Source organism: Dendrobates tinctorius, unplaced genomic scaffold, assembly GCF_039654945.1.
Source record: "Dendrobates tinctorius isolate UK_male_01 unplaced genomic scaffold, ASM3965494v1 ptg000173l, whole genome shotgun sequence".
NCBI classification, from domain to species: Eukaryota; Metazoa; Chordata; class Amphibia; order Anura; family Dendrobatidae; genus Dendrobates; species Dendrobates tinctorius.
This window is the reverse complement of record NW_027361840.1, coordinates 6,481,694-6,498,995: the sequence shown is the minus strand read 5'-3', so window position 1 is coordinate 6,498,995 and position 17,302 is coordinate 6,481,694. Positions and strand designations below refer to the sequence as shown.

At 44.9% G+C, this 17,302-nt stretch overlaps 1 protein-coding gene across 6 annotated transcripts in view; it reads left to right on the top strand.

Moving 5' to 3' along the window:
* Window positions 1-17,302, top strand: part of ALS2CL (ALS2 C-terminal like) — a 179,088-nt gene that overhangs the window by 149,925 nt on the left and 11,861 nt on the right. For all 6 annotated transcript variants that reach the window (XM_073551146.1, XM_073551141.1, XM_073551144.1 and 3 more), the window contains 4 exons: window positions 5,495-5,652; window positions 10,834-10,896; window positions 13,304-13,480; window positions 16,289-16,331. In XM_073551146.1, the coding sequence (XP_073407247.1) occupies window positions 5,495-5,652; window positions 10,834-10,896; window positions 13,304-13,480; window positions 16,289-16,331 (441 nt within the window). The remainder of the gene's footprint in view (window positions 1-5,494; window positions 5,653-10,833; window positions 10,897-13,303; window positions 13,481-16,288; window positions 16,332-17,302) is intronic.

Genomic DNA, 17,302 nt, shown 5'->3' with positions numbered 1-17,302 from the left:
GGACATCATTGTGGAAGGGACCGTACACCCAGAAGTTTGACCTGGAAATAATGGTGTTGGTAATGTGCGCTGTAACCAATGTGACCCCATCAGCCCCAAGTTATCACATGGCGGCCTCAGAATTGTTAATTAGTGTGATTCCAATGAATGTGGGTGGAGCTAATGTCAGTGTAGGTGTGGTTTCCTGAACAGTGGGTGTGGCTCTTATGAAAGCTGACGTGGTTTTATGGCAACACAAAACCCATTCAAACAATTAAAACGCAGCACAGTCATTGGCAGAATTGGCCGTGATATTTATTTAGGGTTAAATAAATTAATCCATAAAATCTTTAAATAAATTAAGTCATAAAAATTCACCAGTGCTCCAACCTAATAACCAATCCACCCCATATCCTGGGCGATTTTCCGAAAGGCCAAGACTCAAAGAGTCCTGCCCCCCCCCCCCAAAGACGCCGCCATTTCTCCACTTAGACTGTAAGTCTAAGTGAAATCTATCAAGGCCCATATGTGATAAATGTATAAGATCACTCCTGTATAAATCAGGTAGAATACCTTCTAACTCTTCATGACGAAAGGGAAAACCGACCAAAAGTGGCAAAAATTTATTCCTACTCCTATTAACCCTTTTGTGAATTAAAAAAAAAAAAAAAAAAAAATATTACATCTCAACCAAATTAATCTGGGAATAATCTCTGAAGATACAGAAATAAAAGTCTTTCTGCCTAGGATTGTTGACTCTCTTCTGAGCCCAGTGAATAAACGAATGACCAATAATCCATATTATGTACGGAGCTGAAATCAAATAGACAATTAATATTCATATAGATCACGTCTGACATACAGACGAAACCTCCCGACTCCCACCTTCCTAATTGCGTAATGTCAGCCCTAGCTGCCTCGGTGGCTGCGCCATTTTTTAAGGACACAATTGAACTGAAAAATAGTAGCAGGTGAGCGATCTTTAGGAATGAACAATGGGCCTGCCACATTAGGTCTCATAATAAGCCATTTTTTAATGTTATCAAATCACTGGGTCAGGTAGAGATTCAAGCTCCAATCTATGACCCCTACCCAGTTGGTCAGTTTTAGAACGTCTTATGAATAAGAAAAGAGCGGATTCCTGCAAAGAGATATCTGAAATCATTAACCCAGAAGGATCCGAATTCTTAGCTGACACTAGTTCTCCTATACGAAGGGCCCCAAAAAATGCAATGGAAAATGCAGAGGAAAACAAGGGGGACGCGTCCAGATTTAAACAGATTTTACTTTAAAGATACGAAAAGATCCTTCGGAAGGGAAAGCGATCTAGTACGTCTAGAATCAGGTTTACTCTTGTCTCTCCTAAAACCTTTCAAAAATTGTTTTATAGGAAAGAGCCCTGTCAAAGGGGGTTTGCTGAATAACTTCAAAAAAGGACGACTCCCCAGCAAAGTATTTCGTTATCGCCGAATAAGAAAAGTCCCTTATTAACTAGATGCTCTGCAAACTTCACACCACAAATTGGACTACAAACTTTACAATCAAAATTGTACAGGTTACAAAAAGTAGACCGATAATGCCATGCAGCCGAATAATCGGCCCATGTTCTTTGTGATAAGGAATGTTCAATAAAATGAGGTATTAATTCGAAAGTACGTCCCAAATCGAGGGAGGGCGGGGCGGGGCGGTGCGTCCATGTCCGCATCGGGAACCTGTTGGCGCAAAAATTGACCACTGACAAAATCAAAGGGAATTAGAAATCAAGGCCTTGTCGGGCGTCCCTAAATCTGCCTTAATCCAAATGTTGAATTTCAAACAGACTAATACCAGCTGTCTCAAAATCTTAGCAGCCCGAGCGTTTTATTAATAGAGAAAATGACGCCTTTATCAGATGAAAGGATAATTATTCTGGAATTCATCACTAGGGAAAATAAATAAATGCCCCCAAAAATAGAGAAAAGTTCCCGAACCGTTGGGTACTTGGTTACATTGTTTAATACCCAGCTTACAGGCCAGCTTTGAACAGTCCAATGAGAAGAAACCAAAATCCCACAACCGTAAGAAATGTTGAGAGAAACGGTGACGCGAGAAGAATCGGCAGACACAAACTGAGATTGCCGATACGATCTGCCGTTAAATTCAGAGATGACAGAAAGCCGGATGTTGGCATCTTCTCTCACATCTGAGCAGATTCTAATATGACAGGCAGGAGACGACAGGCCTATGGTTGCGTCATAAAGACGCCTGGAAAAAGCCCGGCCCGTGGGCGTAATACGCAAAGCAAAGTTCAACAAACCTAATAAGGACTGCAGCTCTTTAAGAGTCATTTTCTTTTTTGGATCTGACATTCTGTAGTCTTAAATTTTTTTCCTCCGGTAGCTTACTCTCCATTTTCTCAGAATCTAAAGTAATGCCTAAAAATTCCATTGAACTTTAAGGTTGGACTGATTTTTTCATGTGCGATAGGAACACCGAAATTTTGGTATAATAGGATAAATTTATTCGAGCAAATGGGGAATGCAGGAGGGAAAACAAAGAGAAAATCATCTAGATAGTGTAAAATGCCAGCAACCCGACAGTCCGATTCTAATACCCAATGTTAAAAGGCAGAAAAACTCTGGAAATAAAAACAGGATAAGGAAAACCCCCAAAAAATATTCACCCTCAAAATAAAACCCCAGGGAGTTGAAACCATCAGGGTGAACGGGGAGAAGTCTAAATGCAGATTTGAGGTCTGATTTGGCGCCATCAAAGCATTAACACCGAATATTTTAAGTAAATCAATTGCTGTGTCAAAAGATGAATAACTCACAGAGCGTAAGGACTTGTCCACCTCGTCATTTAAAGAAAGACCTTTTGGATAGGGCAAATGGTGAATTAAGCGAAAGGAACCAACCTCTTTTTTAGGTTCGATACCTAACGGTGAAATCTGAAAATTAGAAAAAGGAGGAGAGTTGAAAGGGCCTGCTACTCTGCCCAAACTAACTTCAGTAAATATTTTTTCCCTCGCAATTTTCACTTGAGAATGTAACGAGGAAAGATTTTTTACCAATAAACAACCCGACCTTTTGAATGAGGGAATGTAAAAGCCAAAAGAGAAATCATTAAATAAGTAATAATTTACTGATCTCCTGATTTGGGTAATTGTTTAACCAAGTTACCATTCTTTTCAGCTTCACTGGAGTCTGAGCTTTTAAAATTAAAATCTCTGGAAGCTTATGGTTGAGTGGCCTGATTTTTAAACATTTAGACATGGGGTGAGAGTTCCCACAGAAGGAACACTCTCGAAACACTGAAAAAAAGCAAAACAGAACCCTTTTTTTAATAACGGAGGATGAAGTCTGCTTGTTTAAATGCTGATGTTGAGAGAGCATAAGGTTTATCCAGAGGCCAACGTCCTTGACACTCCATTTGACCTCTAGATGCACCGCTAATTTCTGACTAAAGGCTTCATCGTAGCTAAGCCAAGCGAATCCACCGAAATTCCTATAGGCTTCCAAGATGATATCCACATGATGAAATAATTTGCTACAGAGTTCAGGATATTTTTCGCCTAGATCAGCTGTATAAATTGAAAAAGCTTGAATCCAATTGTTAAACGATTTTACAGAGGTACGCTTAGGATCTTCAAAATCCGACTTATCTATTTCAATTCTAGCCAACTGTTCTCTGCGCGGAAGCAAGGAGAATAAGTCTACTTAGGCTAGTTTCACACTAGCGTTTTTGAGCGCAGCGACGGCCTGCGCACGGCCGCCGCTAAGCCCCGCCCCCTGCCGCGCCTCCGCCGGTAGCTCCGCCTACCGGCGCATGACGCTGCATGCGCCCTGTGTCCCCTATCTTTATCACTGGGGACGCAGGCCAAGCGCAGTATGCGTTTGGCGGCACATGCGTCCTTTTGACGGTGCGCCGACCTGCGCCAAACGCAACCTGCTGCAGTTTAGTTGCGCCGGCGCACCGTCAAAAAGGCGCATACGCCGCCAAACGCATACTGCGCACGGCCTGCGCCCCCAGTGATAAAGATAGGGGACGCAGGACGCATGCAGCGTCTTGCGCCGGTAGGCAGAGCTACCGGCGGAGGCGCGGCAGGGGCGGGGCTTAGCGGCGGCCGTGCGCAGGCCGTCGCTGCGCTCAAAAACGCTAGTGTGAAACTAGCCTCATTGGTTTTCCCAAATAAGTTCCTTTGTAGCAGAGTTAAAATGAAAACCCAATGGCGATAGCTCGCAAGTAAGAGTTTCCTTAATGAGTTTTGAGGGGTTAAACTACCAACTGCAGATAACTGGCTATTAGCATGAGAAAAATCTGCACCATGAGAAGAAGCCATAAGGGCTTCACCCAAGGCTTCTGCTACAACATTCTTAATAATGGCTTTAAAGTTATCATGAGGGACAGGCGGGGGTACATTAAAGGTCTCACCCCTCCTGGAGCAGCTCACATCCTGGTCTTGACTCGAAGGACAGCTGGCACCGGAGCCTTGGGGGGAAGGTTAGAGCGGCTGTGGTTCCACAGGGGGTGGTCCATCTTTCACTTCACTGCCCCAGGCTGCTTGCGCTTGTGCAGCTGATGAAAGGTGCTGGGTGACGGGATCCTCAAGAAAGGCCATCGTCGCGGCACAGAAGGGAGGAACTGCCGCGGCGCTTTTACAGCCGCAGTGGTCGCCTGCACCGCCGGTGGCCTCTGATGACGTTGACGGCGCTTCTCTGTGACCGCGATGGAAGTCTTGCGCCGGGCTGCGAGACTTCCTGGATGGAGGGCGACTCGTCTTCTTGCGCACATCCTGTGCACGGTTATTTGATCTCGCTGGCAACACCAGAGGAAAGAGACCTTCGGGGCTTCCTGCTTCTGGCAACGGTGCTTGACCTCGGCGGCAGGGAGGAAACTTGAAGCGGAGGGACGGCGTCGGAAGCTGCTAAGGAAGGTTTTATACCTAAGCAGCTCTTCAGCCAGTCCACTGCGTCCTCTTCACCGGCTCTGGAAAGAAGCTGCGGAAGTAAAGTCTCCATTCTTCAAAGGTATCTGTAAAGCAGGGCTTGTTATACCATAAAAACAGCCCCCAAATTACAAACCGGCCAATAGGATGCCAGAAAAATGGATAAAACCAGTCACAGCTAGACTCCGATAACCAAAACACAGCAGGGTGACCTTCATGTGACCTCGCGCTGACAGAATCATGAGGACTAGACTTAACATATATCCTATTCAGGGCCTGTGTTGCCATGAGTCCCACCTTTAATTTTTATTATGGGGGGGGCTAACATGAACAGTGGGTGTGGCTCATAAATGTGGGAGTGGTTTCATGGATGTGGGTGCAGTTTTCGTAACAGTGAGCGTGTCTCTCATGAATGTGGTTTCCTCAATACTGAATAGTGGGCATGTCTCTAATAAATTTGGGTGTGGCTCATGTGAATATGGGTGTGGTTTCCTGACCAGTGGGTGTGGCTTATTTTGCTCCCATTTCTTAGTTTCGGGGGATAGTACGTCTATTTCTATGTGCCTATTGTATGCTGTTCTGTTTCAGGCCTTTAACACTTCCCATCATCCCCTGAAGAAGGTGATGAAGCTGCTCCTGCTGGTCTTCCAGGCCACATATTCTGGGCTAGGAGCCAACCTCCATCTTCTGAGCATGGCGCAGGAGGAGATCAAGTACTATGCAAAGAAGCTCTGGGAGTTGTTCAGGTGTCTCCTCTCTATTCTCTTAACATTGGCTGATGTCATATGGAGGCGCTGTAGGGTATCCAGTGTGTGCATATAATAATAATATCCAAAGCTGATAAGAAAAGAAATACACCGCGCTATACTGGGAACTAAAAATAATATAACTGAGTACTTACTTGCTGGTGTGTGAAAAAATCACGTGGTGGTGGATGTATAGCAGTGTTCTGAGACTATTCACCTTGTCATAGATGTATATTGCCTTGCATTTGGATGCCAAAACTGCTGAGTAGATAATATAGAGTTAAATGGGGGTGAGCCCGTTAGTGTGTTACAGAGGGAAAAAAATAAAAAATAAATAAAAAATAAAATAAAATATGAACTAATCTTGATTTACTCACTTAAGGAAATCAGAACCATATAAAATACATGCTGTAAATGTAGCCATTGCCAAGTATTAAGATTGGAATGTTGCAGCCTGTTTCTGATGTAAAAAAATATAATAGTTGAAAAATAAAATGAAACACAAAAGAGGGGGATAAATAGATGTTTGAGATGATAACTGAATGCTGACCTTACTGAATGCCAATTTCAACAGGCGAGGTCAGAATGATTAATCCTGTGCAAAACAAATGATGGCACAGTTCCTGCAAAGTGAATGAGCGTTAGTGACAGCTTGTGCCCACTAGTGGAACGAGGTGCTTAATTCTGGTGCACTTACTTGCAGGGCCAGTGCTCAGTGAGGCAGGCTTGGGTGTTCAGCGTGGGGGGCTGGGGCTGGGGCTGCTGCTGCTGCTAATCCGTATGGACGTGGAGACCGCCGCTGCCTCGCGTGCTCCGGCCGAGAGCAACGCTGAGGGACTCGGCGTGTGATGGGGCAGGGCTAGCGTGACATCACACTGGGTCAGGGTCAACCCTGATGAAGAGAGTAGCTATCTCTCGAAACATGTCGGTATTGTGCTGCCTTTGAGCCACCGGCTTACCCCCAGTGTGATGTCACGCTAGCCCTGCCCCATCACACGCCGAGTCCCTCAGCGTTGCTCTCGGCCGGAGCACGCGAGGCAGCGGCGGTCTCCACGTCCATACGGATTAGCAGCAGCAGCAGCCCCAGCCCCCCACGCTGAGCACCCAAGCCTGCCTCACTGAGCACTGGCCCTGCAAGTAAGTGCACAGAATTAAGCACCTCGTTCCACTAGTGGGCACAAGCTGTCACTAACGCTCATTCACTTTGCAGGAACTGTGCTATCATTTGTTTTGCACAGGATTAATCATTCTGACCTCGCCTGTTGAAATTGGCATGCAGTAAGGTCAGCATTCAGTTATCATCTCAAACATCTATTTACAGTCATATGTAAAAGTTTGGGCACCCCTATTAATGTTAACCTTTTTTCTTTATAACAATTTTGGTTTTTGCAACAGCTATTTCAGTTTCATATATCTAATAACTGATGGACTCAGCTATATTTCTGGATTCAAATGAGGTTTATTGTACTAACAGAAAATGTGCAATCTGCATTTAAACAAAATTTGACCGGTGCAAAAGTATGGGCACCCTTATCATTTTCTTGATTTGAACACTCCTAACTACTTTTTACTGACTTCCTGAAGCACTAAATTGGTTTTGTAACCTCATTGAGCTTTGAACTTCATAGCCAGGTGTATCAAATCATGAGAAAAGGTATTTAAAGTGGCCACTTGCAAGTAGTTCTCCTATTTGATTCTCCTATAAAGAGGGGCATCATGGGCTCCTCAAATCAACTCTCAAATGATCTGAAAACAAAGATTATTCAACATAGCCTTTCAGGGGAAGGATACAAAAAGTTGTCTCAGAGATTTAACCTGTCAGTTTCCACTGTGAGGAACATAGTTAGGAAATGGAAGAACACAGGTACAGTTCTTGTTAAGCCCAGAAGTGGCAGGCCAAGAAAAATATAAGAAAGGCAGAGAAGAAGAATGGTGAGAACAGTCAAGGACAATCCACAGACCACCTCCAAAGACCTGCAGCATCATCTTGCTGCAGATGGTGTCACTGTGCAGCGGTCAACAATACAGCGCATGAATAACGCCTTTTTGTATGACCAAACAACTCAATCTTTGTTTCATCAGTCCACAGGACCTTCTTCCAAAATGTAACTGGCTTGTCCAAATGTGCTTTTGCATACCTCAGGCGACTCTGTTTGTGGCGTGCTTGCAGAAACGGCTTCTTTCGCATCACTCTCCCATACAGCTTCTCCTTGTGCAAAGTGCGCTGTATTGTTGACCGCTGCACAGTGACACCATCTGCAGCAAGATGATGCTGCAGGTCTTTGGAGGTGGTCTGTGGATTGTCCTTGACTGTTCTCACCATTCTTCTTCTCTGCCTTTCTGATATTTTTCTTGGCCTGCCACTTCTGGGCTTAACAAGAACTGTACCTGTGTTCTTCCATTTCCTTATTATGTTCCTCACAGTGGAAACTGACAGGTTAAATCTCTGAGACAACTTTTTGTATCCTTCCCCTGAAAAGCTATGTTGAATAATCTTTGTTTTCAGATCATTTGAGAGTGTTTTGAGGAGCCCATGATGCCACTCTTCATAGGAGAATCTAATAGGAGAACTACTTGCAAGTGGCCACTTTAAATACCTTTTCTCATGATTTGATACACCTGGCTATGAAGTTCAAAGCTTAATGAGGATACAAAACCAATTTAGTGCTTCAGGAAGTCAGTAAAAAGTAGTTAGGAGTGTTCAAATCAAGAAAATGATAAGGGTGCCCATACTTTTGCACCGGTCAAATTTTGTTAAAATGCAGATTGCACATTTTCTGTTAGTACAATAAACCTCATTTGAATCCAGAAATATAACTGAGTCCATCAGTTATTAGATATATGAAACTGAAATAGCTGTTGCAAAAACCAAAATTGTTATAAAGAAAAAAGGTTAGCATTAATAGGGGTTCCCAAACTTTTACATATGACTGTATCCCCCTCTTTTGTGTTTCATTTTATTTTTCAACTATTATATTTTTTGACATCAGAAACAGACTGCAACATTCCAATCTTAATACTTGGAAATGGCTACATTTACAGCGTGTATTTTATATGGTTCTGATTTCCTTAAGTGAGTAAATCAAGATTAGTTCATATTTTATTTTATTTATTTTATTTTATTTTTTTTCCCCTCTGTAACACACTAACGGGCTCACCCCCATTTAACCCTATATTATCTACTCAGCAGTTTTGGCATCCAAATGCAAGGCAATATACATCTATGACAACGTGAATAGTCTCAGAACACTGCTATACATCCACCACCACGTGATTTTTTCACACACCAGCAAGTAAGTACTCAGTTATATTATTTTTAGTTCCCAGTATAGCGCGGTGTATTTCTTTTCTTATCAGCTTTAGCTCTTTTAAACAGGCACCAGCACAGAGCCTGTTATTCACCAGCTGCATCTGGGAATAGTGGACCTTCCTTCTCTGTCCAAGTGGACTGGCGCCAGTGTGTTAATCTTAAACTAATAATAATATCCCTGGTGTCCGGGGTCAGAACAACAATAATATTATCCCTGGTATCCGGGGCAATTTAATGATGTTATCCCTGGTATCCGGGGTAATTTAATGATGTTATCCCTGGTGTCAGGGGCAATAATAATGATATTATCCCTGGTGTCTGGGGTAATAATAATAATATTATCCCTGGTGTCCGGGGTAGTAATAATAATATTATCTCTGGTGTCCGGGGTAATAATAATGATAATATCCCTGGTGTCAGGGGTAATAATAATGATATTATCCCTGGTATCCGGGGTAATTTAATGATGTTATCCCTGGTAATCGGGGTAATTTAATGATGTTATCCCTGGTGTCAGGGGCAATAATAATGATATTATCCCTGGTGTCTGGGGTAATAATAATAATATTATCCCTAGTGTCCGGGGTAATAATAATAATATTATCCCTGGTGTCCGGGGTAGTAATAATGATATTACCCCTGACACCAGGGATATTAATAATAATATTATCCCTGGTGTCCGGGGTAATAATAATAATATTATCTCTGGTGTCCGGAGTAATAATAATGATAATATCCCTGGTGTCAGGGGTAATAATAATAATATTATCCCTGGTGTCCGGGGTAATAATAATGATATTATCCCTGGTGTCCGGGGTAATAATAATGATATTATTCCTGGTGTCTGGGGTAATAATAATGATATTATCCCTGGCGGCACGGTGGCTCAGTGGTCCTGAGTTCGAATCCCTCCAAGGACAACATCTGCAAGGAGTTTGTATGTTCTCCCCGTGTTTGCGTGGGTTTCCTCCGGGTACTCCAGATTCCTCCCACATTCTAAAGACATACTAATAGGGAATTTAGATTGTGAGCCCCATCGGGGACAGTGATGATAATGTGTGCAAACTGTAAAGCGCTGTGGAATATGTTAGCGCTATATAAAAATAAAGATTATTATTAATATTATCCCTGGTGTCTGGGGTAATAATAATGATATTATCCCTGGTGTCTGGTGTAGTAATAATAATATTATCCCTGTTGTCCAGGGAAATAATAATGATATTATCCCTGGTGTCCGGGGTAATAATAATGATATTATCCCTGGTGTCTGGCATAATAATAATTATATTATCCCTGGTGTCCGGGGTAATAATAATGATATTATCCCTGGTGTCTGGGGTAATAATAATGATATTATCCCTGGTGTCCGGGGTAATAATAATGATATTATCCCTGGTGTCCGGGGTAATAATAATGATATCCCTGGTGTCTGGGGTAATAATAATGATATTATCCCAGGTGTCTGGCATAATAATGATATTATCCCTGGTGTCCGGGGTAATAGTAATGATATTATCCCTGGTGTCCTGGGGTAATAATAATGATATTATCCCTGGTGTCTGGGGTAATAATAATGATATTATCCCTGGTGTCCTGGGGTAATAATAATGATATTATCCCTGGTGTCCGGGGTAATAGTAATGATATTATCCCTGGTGTCCGGTGTAATAATAATGATATTATCCCTGGTGTCCGGTGTAATAATAATGATATTATCCCTGGTGTCCTGGGGTAATAATAATGATATTATCCCTGGTGTCCGGTGTAATAATAATGATATTATCCCTGGTGTCCGGTGTAATAATAATGATCCCTGGTGTCCGGTGGGTTAGTGTTTTTATTCCTAATTATCCTCTCTTATCTATTTTTAGAGTTTTACTTGCCATGAAAGCAGATAAAAGTGGCCGTTCGCTGACGGACGACGATGAAATGAGGTGAAGATTTCTCTTTTCTTTTTTTTGTGGCTTTTATGATGGAGACATTAGGAAACATTAATAATCATCGGATTCTCCGGACACTTTCCATCATGTTGTAATCCGGCGTCAGAATCATCAACTGGGATAATCCACAGCGACATCGGAGATCACCACTAGAGATGAGCGATCGCCAAATATAAATACGGCACGAATATGGCGCATTCGGAATCGTGATCGGAAACACGAGCAAAATTTTATAAAATCCGTAAAAATTTGAAACATTTGGTAAAAGTGCGGGAAAATATCTACGTTGCCACTAAAGTATTTCCCACACTTTGGCTGTGATATTGGTGGTGTGTGATGAGCGTTTGGCACATGTGTGATGAGGGGGGTTGCAGAGCTCAGAGGCGCGGCGTTCTTGTAAACAGTCATTTTTTTTTTCCTAACTTTCTGTGTACACATTGCGGCTAGCCAATCAGGGCGCAGGAAACACCCACAATGTGCTGACACTACGGCTTGTGTCATTGGCTGCTGAAATCACATGTCCCCCTCCTTATAAATAGCGGACATCTTGTTTTAGCGCCATTTGTACACTGATACAGCGCAGAGAGGCTGCTCCTGACGATGGCACCGATAGCCGCAAGAGTTTAGCTAGTTAGTTAGGCGGCTGTATATCAGTCAGATAGTGTAGAGAGCTACTGTCCAGTGTGGCTGTAACATTTACCTTCCAGCACTTTTTTGCCATTACTGAGGTCCACAGGCCAACCCGGCAGGGCACCTGTCCTCCAAGTGTGTTGTGCTCTGCTTCTATTGTGCTTTTTCTGTGACTATCACGATGCAGCACGCCATATTGCAACTTTGAATTTACTGTAGCTAAAATTCAGCTGTTTGCAGAGGTGGTGCAGAGTTTAAAATCTGATTTTTGGTTGCAAATGCTGAGCTCCTACCTCACTATCTGAGCAGCATGACTGAGAAAAAGCAAAGCCGTGGTGGAAGGGGAATCGGGCTTGGTGTTCAAGGTGTACGTGGGGTAGGTGGTAATGTTTTGCACACAGCGGTACGCCTTGTCGATGATGCCCAGAAAGAGCATGTATTTGAGTGGATGGCAAGCGCAGCTTCAAGTGTCCTCTCCTCCTCTTACTCCACCTCAACATCACACCCAGTACAGTCCACAGAGGTGGCACCCAAACTCCCCTTCCTTTCCCCCCCCCGCGTCCCATCTATCCAACCATTCAGCTGACTGGGGAACCACAGGAGGGTGCGTCTGAAGAGCTGCTGACACATTCTATGCCATGTTCATCAGACGTGTACTCAGAAGCTTCACAATCAAGGTGAGGAAATCTGCACCGATGGCCAAAATTTTTTAAGCTTGGATCTGGGGCAGGACGAAGTAGGGTCTGAACGGCATCCTGACCCTCGTCATCCCTCCTTCGGGCTGTAGCAGCTTACACGCGGTAGGGGTTCAGTTACCTTCAGTCAGTCCTGGAGTAGCACCTGGTGCCACCTCCTTGTCCCTGCTTGGGTCGCGGTGTCGTCTGCTGCTGCTTATCTAAATTCGCCTTTGGTAGGCCACCTAGTTACGCCCCTCCAGGCTTTCCGAGGTCTGTGGCACAGTGGTTTCACCACCTTGGCCGTTCCTGTCTCCATCTGCTGGGTTGGCTGTAGTGGAAGAGGTGTCGGTCCCCATTATACTAGTTTTACACTATTGCAATTGATGCCGCTATGGTGGGGTCTGCCAATAATTTTTGGAAATATGAACACTCCTGGTTGGGTCTCCTTCATGCGTGTTGCCTTTAGCAGTAGGCCTCCGAGACCGTCAGGCCTCCACTTCTTTGGACTCAACTACCCGTGTTATTATCCTTAAATTTTTCTGACAATGGTCGTCTACAAAACTGATATCTGTGTCACCTGAGTGTGGCTCAGCATGAAAGCAGGTAGAGGTGTTGCATGTGGTATCAGGACTCCCAGCACAGGAGGCCTACACCGATCCCTCACCCACCTCGTCTTACTGTGACGTTGATTGGAAAGCTGTAAATGCCGTCCCAGACCCCGATGATACCTCATGCCTGGCTGATGGCTGCAGTTCCATGCTAAAATCTGTACTGTGGGTGAATTGAGGCCACTTTCCTGGAGTCTGCCGCTCGTTTGATGTGTTTTGGCAGCATTTGGGGCCGTTATAAGGTGTTGTGCATGCGTTTGTTTTTGCCTCCCATTGAGGAGATTGGCGTTTCGTTATGTTCGGCGAATATTGCTAATTCGGTGATCGTAATCCGAACCGAACATTGAAATATTCGCTCATCTCTAATCGCCACAACTGGAGGCCGTATCAACCATCTGATAATCTGGAATCACTCACACTCACGCTGGATTGCTGGAATTGCACCACGGGGTGTGGGCTGATTGTGATATTTGTTATTATTTTCAGCGAGGACCTGAGCCCCTCCACACTCATCCTCCCGGCCATCCTGCCGCGCTTCCACGCCGACCTCTTCATGCTGTACATGCTGTACCGGCAGCAGGAGGACGCCCTCTACTGGCAGGGCATCGTGCGCCTGGGTCACCTGACTGACACCAAACTGCTGGAGTTTCTGGATGTACAGAAGTGAGTCCACGGGAGAAGAGGGGCCCCGAAGCGGGAGGTCAGAGGGTCCCTGAAGTGGGAGGTCAGAGGGGCCCCAAAACTGGTGATCAGAGAGGCCCCAAAACTGGTGATCAGAGGGGCCTCAAAGTGGTAGGTCAGTGGGACCCCAAAGCGGGAGGTCAGAGGGGCACAAAAACTGAAGATCTCACCGAACCCGAAACGGGAGGTCAGAAAGGTTCGATTATATATCTGGCCCCAAATACTTAACTTCCTTCACCGAAGAGATCTGAGGTGTCTGTACCCCCTCTACACCGATTATCATCTCTGATCAATATATCAGTACTGTAGCGTTATAAGAGGGGCTGATATCAGTCACATACAGGGGCATAATGATGTCAGTATCAGAGGTTGGAACCGCAGCCAGTCCCATGCAGGAGGAGGACGCCCGCCAACATCTGAGGACGCTCATTCAGTTGAAATGTGTTGTAGAGACCCGTCGGGTCCGTGCACTGCAATATACGCTGCTGGTCAATCAGAATCCGACAGCTGACGTCAGCGTGCAGCTCACTGGTGGAGCATGGCAGTGACATCATGGCTGCCAATCACTTGCACACTGAAGTCAGTTGCCGACTTCTGCACTGGCTATGGAAGAGGACGCCGCATGTCGGGGAGTAGGGGAAGGTGAGAAAAAGATACACAGCTCTGGCAAAAATTAAGAGACCACCACACCAAATCCCTGTCATGGCCGCCCAATCTCCAGACCTGAACCCCACTGAAAACCTCTGGACTGTAATCAGGAGGAAGATGGAGAGTCACAAGCCATCAGACAAAGAAGAACTGCTGACATATGTGTCCCAGGAGCGGCATAAGGTCACCCAAAAGCAGCGTGAGAGACTGGAGGAAAGCAGCCAAGACGCAGGAAAGCTGGGGTTAACAATCATGGGGATCCCACAGAATATTGATTTCTGAACTCTTCCTGAGGTAAAACATTAGTATTGTTGTTTCTAAATGATTATGAACTTGTTTTCTTTGCATTGTTTGAGGTCTGAAAGCACTGGTGTTTTTTTTTAATTTTAACCATTTTTCTTTGTCAGAAAAAAAATACAAAACTTATTGCTTGGAAATTCGGAGACTTGTTGTCAGAAGTTTATAGACTAAAAGAGCAATTTACATTTTACTCAAAAATATAAAGCGGAAAATCAGAGAAACTGAACATTGGAAAGTGGTCTCTTAATTTTAGCCAGAGCTGTATATTTTTTTCTTACATTTGTTTGGAGCCGCAAAGCAAAGACATTATTACTGAAAGAAGGCCGACATGGGGGACATTATACCAGGATGGGGCCCAGGATAGAGGACATTATACCAGGATGGGGCCCAGGATAGAGGACATTATACCAGGATGGGACCAGGATAGAGGACATTATACTAGGATGGGGCGCAGGATATAGGACATTCTACCAGGATGGGGGGGGCAGGATAGATAGTACATTGTACCAGGATGGGGCCCAGGATAGAGGACATTATACTAGGATGGGGCCCAGGATAGAGGACTTTATACTAGGATGGGGCCCAGGATAGAGGACATTATACCAGGATGGGGCCCAGGATAGAGGACATTATACTAGGATGGGGCCCATGATAGAGGACATTATACCAGGATGGGGCCCAGGATAGAGGACATTATACCAGGATGGAGGACCTTACATATGAGGATAAGGGACATTAAACGAGGCAGGGTCCCAGGATGAGGGACATTATACCAGGATTGGGGACATTATGCGAGGCAGCGGCCAGGATAGAGGACATTATACCAAGATGGAGGACATTATATGATGCAGGGACCCAGGATAGAGGACATTATTCCATTATTGAGGACCATTATATGAGGCAGAGGCCCAGGATGGAGGACATTATATCAGGATGGGGGACATTATACCAGGTAGGGGCCCAATATGGAGGACATTATACCAGGATGGGGGACATTATATGAGGCGGGGGCCAAGGATGAGGGGACATTATACCAGGATGGAGGACATTATACGAGGTAGGGGCCCAGGATGGACGACATTATACCAGGATGGAGGACATTATATCAAACGGGTTCAGGATAGAAGATATTATTCCATTATTGGGGACCATTATATAAGTCAGGGGCCAAGGATAGAGGACATTATAACATGATGGGGGGCATTATACGAGGCAAAGGCCCAGGATGGAGGACATTATACCGATTGGTGACGTTATACGAGGCAAGGTCCCAGCATATAGGACATTATACCAGGATGGGGGGCATTATACGAGGCAAAGGCCCAGGATGGAGGACATTATACCAATTGGTGACATTATACAAGGCAAGGTCCCAGCATAGAGGACATTATACCACGATGGGGGACATTATATGAGGCTGTGGCCCAGGATAGAAGACATTACATCAGGATGAGGGACATTATACCACATAGGGGCCCAATATGGAGGACATTATACCAAGATGGGGGACATTTTATGAGGCAGCAGGGGCCAGGATAGAGGATATTATACCAGGAGGGGGGACATTATACCACATAGGGGTTCAGTATGGAGGACATTATACCAAGATGGGGGACATTATTACAAGAAAGGTCCAGGGTGGGGGACATTGCTACATGATCAAGGTCGAACACGTATGTCTTCACAGCTTTTGGAACACCACAAGGGCCCATACATCTGATAAACATGTGCTTTGGGGTCCCAGTTCCCACCGGTCTCCTACAATGTAATGTACCCTCACACATGATTGTGGTCACTCATCATGACAATAGTTATGACTTCTGTTATTTTTTTCTCCATTAGGCAGTTGTGGCCCCTGAAGGACGTGAAGCTGACGGCCAATCAGGTAAGAGATGACAGTGGCCCTTCATACGTCTTCTTGCATGGTATTTGGAGTCTGATGGTGATTTTTTGGGGTTCAGGGGATTGTAGAGCATGTGATTGGTCTAGAGACAAAAGAGGTTGAGGTGTTATTTGTGATGGTGTGAATTCTGCCCTCCTTTGTGCATCTGCAGCTTCTTGTCTAGGGTTATACCACCATAGAGAGGAGACTTGTGTGCCATTACCCACTGTAGGGGCCCCATGACCCACTGTGGGGACTCCATGACCCACTGTGGGGACTCCATGACCCACTGTAGGGGCTTATATAGTCATCCCTCCTGAGAATCAGAGCATATGGTGGAGCAGCGGTGTACTCCTCGGTACCCTCCATGCCCATATACAGAGAGGTCCAGAAATATTTGGACACCGACCTAAATTTTGGCATTTTAGTCCTTTACTAAAACTGCAGATATGGGCTAATCCGCAGGTTAATATCGTTACTGCCGGCGCCTGCACGCACCTAAATGCTGCAGTGGGAAAATTAACTTTTATTCTTTCCCGCAGCGTTCGGGTTTCCGACATGAGAGTGGCGCCAGCACTGGCCCAGGCATCTGTTGCTGCGCCCTGACACCAACTGACAGCTGGCCGCAATGTAGAACGAGTGTCAGTCAGCGCCAGTGGCGGTTACAGCGGACACTCTACATACTGAGAGCAATGACTGGACCAGTGCCCCCCTATGACTGGAACCGAATGCGGCCGGGAGGTGGGGGGGGTGGTGTGTGTTAAAGTTCATGTTCTCCCCACAGTGCTTGGCTACGTGCAGGCGTCGGGCAGGTTAATAACACTATTAACCTGCAGAATAACCCCATATGTGCAGGTTAATAGTGTTTTGGCTTGTGACAGGTTCCCTATAAAGTGACAGATCTCTGCTTTAATTTGAGGACATTCACATCCTAATTGGAGGAGGGATTTAGGAATTTCAGCTCTCTATTATGG